Here is an 8,626-nt window from a genome sequence, read left to right as displayed (position 1 = left end):
TTTTTTTTCCTCGCCGACTCCCCCTCCACCTGAGGGAACCCCTGGACCTGTGGGAGCTGGTCTCCCGTACTCTATTGATCTGCTCTTTGGTGCCTTACAGAGTAGGTCTCTTTCTGATTTGTATTTTAGTAATTTAGTTATCACTCCTATATGCCTACTCCTGCAGTGTGTAGATTCTTTGAAGAAAAAGTCTTCCAGGGGGAGAAAGAGCTAGAAACCTATTACAGATCTACCTTTGTTTTTATATCTTCTATTTGAACAGTTGCGCTGCACTCCGTTCTAGGGTGGGTGGTAAGGAGACAAGGAGACACTACTTGTCCAAAATCAAACACGAGAGGCAGAATTCACAGCAGTGGGAGGGAGCATACCTAACTAGTACCCAGAGGAAATAGCTGTCACTGGGGGAGGGCTACCCAAGAGGAACTGTGGTCTTCATTAGAGAGCACACCTAAGGCAAAACCATAGCCTTGGAGGGAGGGAGCCGGAGAATAAGGATCCTGACTCTTGCATTCTGCTCTCCATCTGCTGCTAGTATTTTCTAATGGCTGAACCCAGTAGGAGCCAGAGTTCAGGGCAGCTTTGAATCCATGAAAGTCAAGTCTCCTGATGCTTAGAGTGATTTGCAGAAGGGTAGAGCCTGACCCTGAATGGACAATTTTCAGTGTAGTAATGGAAGTTATACTCATCTGTCTTAGCAATTTTGGGCTCACATGGAGTCATAGGGCATGACGGTTCCAATGGCTGAAGAAATATAGCTTTGCGTTGCCCTTTTAGGGCCAAAATCAATGAGAAAATCTACAGTAAGCAGACAGAATGACTGCAGCTTCTTCTTGGATCTTATTTTAGGCATTGGTGAAATATGAGTATTGAATAGCATCTACTAAAAGGCAATAATTTCCCATTATGATGAGATACAGTAAGATAGTTCCATTTGGGGTAGAGATAAAATCATGGAGCTGCTTATTGCAAAAAGAGTTAGTGGGGAAAAAAGTCACTGTTGTCTTAGAATGTCAGGCTGGGCTTTGCCAGAGGAAATGGACGACGTGAAGATTTCCCAGGAAACAAAGTGCTCTTACACTGAGCACAACCAAAAAAGGTCACTTTGTAGACCAAATGAAAATGTATAATTTAGCGCGTGGAACCTGCAGAGTTGTCAAAGCAAAGTGAGGCAGTGCTGCTTGAAATAGCCCTGTGAGCTCAGCATGGAATTGCGGTGCTGGTGTATTTAATCCCACTTCATATTGTTTTCCTTGTTAGTTTGCTTTTTTCCTCCTAAGACCTACAGTTATTTTTCCTCTGGTGTCTCAGATGGAAAATGTGTGTGATGATTCAGCACTGCACTCTGACTTGCTAATGGATTGTCACAGACAGGAGTTTGCTCTGCTCTGAAGCCTTCTTTTGACATGGTGCACACGAGAGTGTTGAGGTTCAAGTTCATTTGCTCAGGGCATATGGTTTTCTTTTTCAAAGGAGGGCAGTTTTGTAGTTTCTGGGTCATCTAGTAGGTGTCACCAAATAATATTTAGAGTTAGTGGATTGGACATGTAGAGGTTAAATTTCTCATTTCACATAGGACATGAGATTTGAAAGAAGAAAGTGTATGAGGTGCATTTATCCAGATACAGACATTGGCAGGGATGCTAGGCTGAAACCTGACAGGCTCCTTTGATTGAGAGAGGGAATTTGGGAAGAATCATGAATAGTTATTCTATGCTCCAGAGGGAGGCAGCTCTGTAAATATTCATTGATGAAAGTGGAGGGTGTGCACAATTTTGACAATAATTTAAAACTATGGAAAAGAAGGGGAAGGTACGGGTTTTTGAGAAGCGTTTGTGTGTGTGTCTTCATGGTAATCTATCTTAAATTGTTTGGACTTTGGATGTCCAAAATTGTAGCAAAGCTAATTCTAAAAGTCATCCTAGTACCAGAAAACATGAAACTTTTAAAAATGAGTTTCCATTAAAATGCCCTGTTGTTGCCAAATTCAGGCAAGTTGGATTGTCCTTGTGCCACTGATGTATCAATACCTGTGCTCTCAGCATCCACAGGAGAAACTTGTTCTTTCCAAGTGACTCCACCTTATAATTAAAACAATTCACTCCAATCATCACCCTTACTTTTCATTGCTGACAATGTCTTTTGCTTGAAATTTTTGTTAAATGGTAAGGCCAAGAGAGAGAGAGATACTAGGAATATCTTCTCTACTTGCTTATATGACCATTGGAAACTCAGAAATTATGAACACATGGCATGAAGAAGCCCATTTGCACCTGGATTTGGGCCCCCAGGACCCTTTAGAAGAGTATTGTATCTTGGAAGCAAAGTACAACTCTGCAACATTTTTTCTTTTTTTTTTTTTAATTTCAGAATTCCAAGAATGGGACACTTTTGTTTTACAATTGATAGGAGGTTATTTTTGCTATGTCTCCTGCCACAAACTGCATTGCCAATATTAAGTTCTATAACCCCAAAGTCACTCCTTTTGTTTTATGCACCCTATGGTTTGATCCCTAGTTGAGACGGTCTTCATCCTGGTACAGCATTGTGGTTGTGACTTTCACTATTTTTACACTATCCCTCTGCAAAAGAAAATGTAGCAATAGAGGAAAAGTACAACAGGTCTTTAAGAAGGGGTGGCAGATGAGGCTGAAGTTAAGGATTTAAAGATATAATATAAATGGGGATGTGACTCTCGTTACTGTCGGGGAAGGGAGCAAAGAAGCCTCGCTTATATTATGAAAGTCCTATAATTCAATCTAACACTGGCTTCGAGAAAGGGGTTCTGGTCTCAGTTTGGCTACAATGATTAAAAGACTTCAGAGCTCGGGTTTAATAGGGTTTAATAAAAGCATAAGTTTGGTCACTGAACCTTAATTTCTTTAGCTACACAAACTGAGCAATGCCTTAAAGAAATGAAGTCTTGTAATACAGAATTCTGAGCTCCATGCTTGTCTGTAGGGATGCTAGCCATAGAGACTTTCCTGGGATCCCTCAAATGACATGAGGGAGCAGCCACACTCACTGCTTATGTGACATTTCAGCCACTTCGATGGTGAAGATACTGGAAAATCCTTACAGTGCCAACAGTGTCTTAGAGATTTTTACTTTTTCTCTGACATTCTATTTGGCCTTCAACTGGCAGGAAGCATGGGAAAAAAAAAAAAAAAAGAAAACTTGTTTAAGACTCCTGAATTACTTATTTAAAGTTTAAACTTTACATTTTTCACTTTTAGCTCTTTTGGCAAAATATATGAGTTGTGTCCAGAAGAGACTCCAAATTTGTGCCCTCATACCTTTCCCCCACTCTAAGTTAATTAGATAATGTCAAATCTTATAAGATGCTTTTTGGGAGAGCAGTGTAATTTTTGCAAAGCAATATTCCAAATGTGAGTTATTAAAATGGCTATGTTTCTTAAAGGTCTCAAAGTACCCTTTCCTCAGGATTTCTGGGAGGAATATTAGCTCTGTTTTATAGAAGAACATGAACTGAAGTCTAGAGCCGTTGAGAGATCTGTAGGGTATGCAGCGAGCTCCCGTGTGGGAAAAAGGAACTTTTGCCTTGGGGCTAAAATTCGGGCACTTTCCCATTTCTCAGCTGCAGAGAAGCTCTGCTGGCCAAGGGAGGGGTGGGACTGGGGGAGAGGTTGCAGTCAGCCTCCCGGCTGATGCCTTGAGTTGGCTGAGGTCAGCCAGAGAGGAAGGCTAAGTCATGGTGATGCTCTGATGTATGTCAGTGTGTGATTTATGCAGTCTGTTAGACAAGCTGCTTTCTTCCCCTGTTCCTCAGGCAGTTTCATTGCTGGAGATGACTGTCAGCTGCTTTCCCTGCGTAGCCACCATCACATGCCCCAGCACCCGGAGCCTGGGAAGCCTGACCACGGACCAGCTTCTCCGAGGCATGAATAATTAGGTAGGCATAATGGAAGGCACTCACTGCACCCTCCAATTGCGAACGCCCATTACTGAACTCTGCTACATCAGCTTCTATCTTCCAAAGGGGGAGGTCAGAGGATTTTCATACAAGGGCACTGTAACTCTAGACAGATCCAATAAAGGGCTTCATAACTGCTACCAAGTCAGGGAGGGGTCAGACATCGTCAGCCTCAGCCTGCAGCCGAATGAACATCCAGGCGACATATTTTTCAAGGAAACGCCCACGAAAGACATTCTAACGGAACTGTACAAACTCACGGCAGAGCGAGAGAGACTGCTGGCCGATCTGCTGAGTTCAGACCACATCCTGGGGATCACGATGGGGAACCAGGATGGGAAGCTGCCAGAGCTGTCCGTGAGCCTGGCCCCTGAGGACAACTGTTTGCAGGGTGCTGGTGACTGGCAGGCGGAGCCCCCCGTGGGCTGTCTCAATAAGAGGGGCGCCCACGGGCACAGAAAGCCCCGGAGGTCTGGTGGAAGAAGAGAGAGCTCTGAGGCGCTCCCACAGAAGAGGACAAGGAGAAAAGGGCGTGGGGACCAGGAACCGGCTCCTCAGATGGGAAAGGACCAGGTCTGTCCTAGCAGCACCCTTCCTCTTTCTCGAGCGAGGCCTGGTCTTTGGCTCCTAGAGGAGAAAGGCAACTTGCTCCCAAACAGGCCCCTCACCTCTTCCCTGCAGAGGAGAGAAAGCTGGCCCCCGGAGATCCCCAGGACACCAGACCCTGGCCCTGGCCATGGGAGCTTTGGGTCGGCTTCTGAGGACATCAAGCCTAGAAGAGGAGGGCTGCCTCCTGATTACAGCTCCAGGGGACCAGGGGATGGTGGTGCTAGGGGGCTACAGAGGGGGCCTCCCGGTCTTGCACCTCTGCAGACAGGCTTGTCTCAACGTCACGAGGACCCCGAGAAGCATCCAGGTGCAGAGAGGGGCCGGAGGGAGAAGCCTGCTGGGCGGACTCGCAGGAAGAAACCTGTCTCCAAAGTGGTGGCACAAGTCCAGGACCTGTCTGCTCAGGTGCAGAGAGTAGGTAAAACACATCCTGAGGACGGCGAGGGAAGGGCTACCGTGCTCCAAGCAGCCAAAGCTGAGTTTATACCCAGCACAGACTTGCTCATCCACCCAGGAGCTAAGGCTGGGGCTCATGGTTCCAAGCAGCGGGGCCAGGAGCAGCGACCGGATGAGTCCTTGCAGACCTCGGCCAGGGACCATCCTCCAGCCAGCGCCACGGGGGCTGTGAACAAGGTCCTCCTGAAAGTGAAAGAGAGCGAGAAGTTAGATGAAGCCACCGAGGGGAAAAGGCTGGGTTTCCCCCTCAGCACGACAGCCACCCACAGCCTCCCAGACACTAGACGCAAGAGGAGAGCTGGGCTGCCCTTGAGTGGCCACAAAACCTTGTTTCTGGATCTGCCCCGCAGTGTCGGCCCTGACTCCTCAGAGCCCCAAGGTGATGAGAAAAGGCTGTCCCCCCCAGCACTGGCAGCCCTGGGCATGGTACTTAATAATTCATCCTCTCAGTCTGGCACACACAAACGGATGTCACCTGTTCCCTCGCCTCTATCTCCAGGGCTCCCCAGCCCTCAGCAGCATCACAGGATCCTCCGGCTGCCTGGCGAGAGGGAAGCCGCTCTTGATGACTCTCCTGGTAGAAAGAGCGGTGCCTTCTCTGAGTCCCCATCTGCTGACACCTTGGAGCCACCGTTCTCTGCAAAGGTCACGGAGACCAAAGGAGCCAGCTCAGCCTTCCTCAGAGCAGACCAACCTCGGTTGGTGCCTGGGGAACCTTTGGAAAAAAGCTTGGGGCCCGGGAAGATCACAGCTCGGCCTCAGTACCACTTACCTCGAGGTTAGTCCCTGTTTAAGATGCTTTACATCTGTGTTTTGGGTAGTTCACAGATTGCTTATGCAGCCTGTGACTGATAAATTAACAGTGAACCAAAATTCCTAGGCCTGTTAGTCACTTCACTTTGTAGCAAGAAAATTGGGAGGGGTACAGGGGAGTGTGGAGATTGTGAGAATGGTGTTGACTTACGAAGGCGGGTATAGTTGCTTCCAGAAGCAATATTTTGTAAATGTCTTCATTTTATTTTATTTTGGGGGGGGGCAGCTGCCTCCATGTTTACTTAACACAGGACTTTCAAAGGAATCAAGCAAATGGGCAGAGAGAAATAGCCACCTGTCGCTGCCTTTGATGCTAACACTGGGTAATTGGCCCTTTGACCTAAATTTTGCTGTTCAAGCTGCTGGTGTAGCTTGAGTTTGATTCTCTAAGCAGAAGAACAAAAGCATGTGTCTTCACTCATCCATCTGTTGTTAGAGGTTTTCATTTTTAGCAATCACCTTTGTAACTTCATGATTTCATAACAGAAACTTTGTTTTCACCAGAAGAGAGGTGAATTCAGTCTAATTTGAAGGGGCTTAATTCAGATTTTCTTTTTTTACTTTGTTTTTTAATTTCCTAAGGGAGCACAAAATAATGTTTATGCTGAAGTTATATTTTATGGATGGGTTGCTACTGTTACTGATGTAACATGTCTTATGCAAAAAGTGCTAAAGAGCTAATCTGACTTGTATACTCAGTGTGGTTTAAAATTTCACATGAAAATCATTTGGGGGGTTCTGGAAGTGGGTTCGAAAAGACCAAAAAAGACAGGGTATAAGAAGTGCCACTCCTGTATTTGTTAACGTTTTCCAGGCCAATGTAGGCAGGTGCTCGGGGTCCTGTATGCTATTGTGTAGGTAACAGGTTCTTTTTCAGCGGTTCTTTAACAGCATCTGGTCAGTGCTTTGTCTAGGGAATAGCTTGCAATATGATATGTGGTCTCTTAAAGGTTAGAGAAAGCATCATACATGCAACTTTTGAGATCAAAGTATGTAGGAAAAAGAAGCTTCAAAAGCTTTCTGTTCATTTTGAATTTTTGACATTTTTTTTTTTTTACATTTCTCTAAATCATTGGTCCAGGAAATAGGTCTATAAAATGTGCTTTTCATCTTGTTTTTCAATATATTGATGTTAGTTTGATAAGACTTGCTTCTTTCATACTATGACGAATCTGCATCACCAAAAAGTCATAGAATTGTAGATTTTATATCATGTATCCTCAAACCCTAGTAATGAAAATTTTTTGTATCGATGCTGGATACTTTGAAATACTTGGAAAGGAAGCTTTCTACAACTATTAGGTGACAACCTTTTGGAGGCGTGGGTGTGGAATATAGCTAGCTTTGCTCTGAAGATTTTTTGTTTGTTTGTTTTTGTTTTTGTTTTTTTAAGAAATTACACCAAATTCTAGGATTGTGTGTGCCTGTAAATACATTAAATTTCAGTAAATCTTTTTGTCCCCTGATTTAGAATTATCTTTTTATTTTGTTGTAATATATATATATATATATATATAATTTATTTATTTATTTATTTATTTATTTATTTATTTATTTATTTATTTATTTATTTTAATCTCTGGTCTGGGTCAAGGCAGAGGCACAGAGGACAGTTTCTGTGGTGACTGACCACGAGCTCACTGAAGGGCAAGTTCAACGGATGATCACTTTTTCCCTTGGCCTCTGTACAATTGCTCAGAATTATTCCCTTTACTTTGGTCCTGCCTTCTGTTGGGATCTTCAGTAGCACTTTCAGGGGCCAGTCATTAGAATCACAGGGAGGCCACCTGTGCTGCTAACCTAAGGAAAGGAGTTGGAGGAGGAAAGGAGAATAGGAGGGTGGAGAGACCTTTTTTTCCTGTTATGGATAACTTCCCTTTTGTTGGGACCTACCCCCGGGACATCCAAACATTATCTCTTATCTTGGCCCTCCTTTGAAAAGCACTGAGGGATATCCCTAGATAGTATCTTTGATCTGTATCTGTGTTCTACTCTTTCCTCCCTTTAATTCCCTTTTTCTACAGCCACGAATCCTTTTATATTTTGGATCCTTTAGTGACTTCCTGTAGTTGGTGGGTCCATAAGGGTGACTTTTCCTGCTTGCAGCTGATTTTGTCTTAGTGTTATTTCTCCTCCCACCCTATTCAGCAGAGGCCTCATACAGCCCCCACAGCATAGAAGAGGGGTCTATAATTCATTTATTGTCACTGCACAGTGGTCCCTTATCTAAATCCAGCTCCCCCCTTTCTCCCACGTTAGCTATTACCAGGTTGAGTTTATGGTCTGTGGACATTTATTTCCTGTGGAAATAACATGTAGGTATTTGATTGAAGCGATGTGATTAAGATTGCTGCAAACTCCCATTAACTGCTCAAGTAAGAGATTAAGTCTGGCAAAAGTAATCAGGTCCTTTTTTGGCTGAAAGACTCTTAAGTGTTATAGACAAGTAGTAATTTCCAGGAAAGAGTCAAATCCTCTTCCCCTCTCACAGAACCAAGCTGTTAAAGCCAACATTACAGTCCACCCAGGAGATGGTATAAAGGTATCACAGAGGCTATTGGTTCACATCCTGTCGGCTTTGTCATTTTCCTGACTCGTCCTTCCAAGAGATATGCACAGAATTTCTTGCTATACAAATAGAGAATATACTAACAAGGAATGGTGGCCAGATTTGTCTTCTGGTGGTCCTCCCCATTCTCCCCCAAGTCTCCCATCTTGGAATTGGTTTTATACTCTTTTATTTTGAGATGGAAACTGCTGTACCAAGCCTTTGTGGAATGTGCTATTTTCTCAAACCTTGAGGGACTCTAGTTGTGC

The 8,626-nt window shown here is 44.3% G+C and overlaps 1 protein-coding gene across 5 annotated transcripts in view; it reads left to right on the top strand.

Moving 5' to 3' along the window:
* LOC109386246 (formin-1-like) overlaps positions 1-8,626 on the top strand; it is a 115,635-nt gene that overhangs the window by 38,236 nt on the left and 68,773 nt on the right. For all 5 annotated transcript variants that reach the window (XR_002124760.1, XR_002124761.1, XM_019649195.1 and 2 more), the window contains exon 4: positions 3,788-5,774. Coding sequence is in view for 3 of the 5 variants with exons in the window: in XM_019649195.1 (XP_019504740.1) it covers positions 3,920-5,774 (1,855 nt within the window). In the remaining 2 variants the exon portion in view is untranslated. The remainder of the gene's footprint in view (positions 1-3,787; positions 5,775-8,626) is intronic.

This window comes from Hipposideros armiger, unplaced genomic scaffold (genome assembly GCF_001890085.2).
Source record: "Hipposideros armiger isolate ML-2016 unplaced genomic scaffold, ASM189008v1 scaffold_130, whole genome shotgun sequence".
NCBI lineage: Eukaryota > Metazoa > Chordata > Mammalia > Chiroptera > Hipposideridae > Hipposideros > Hipposideros armiger.
This window is presented reverse-complemented; position numbering and strand designations above follow the sequence as displayed.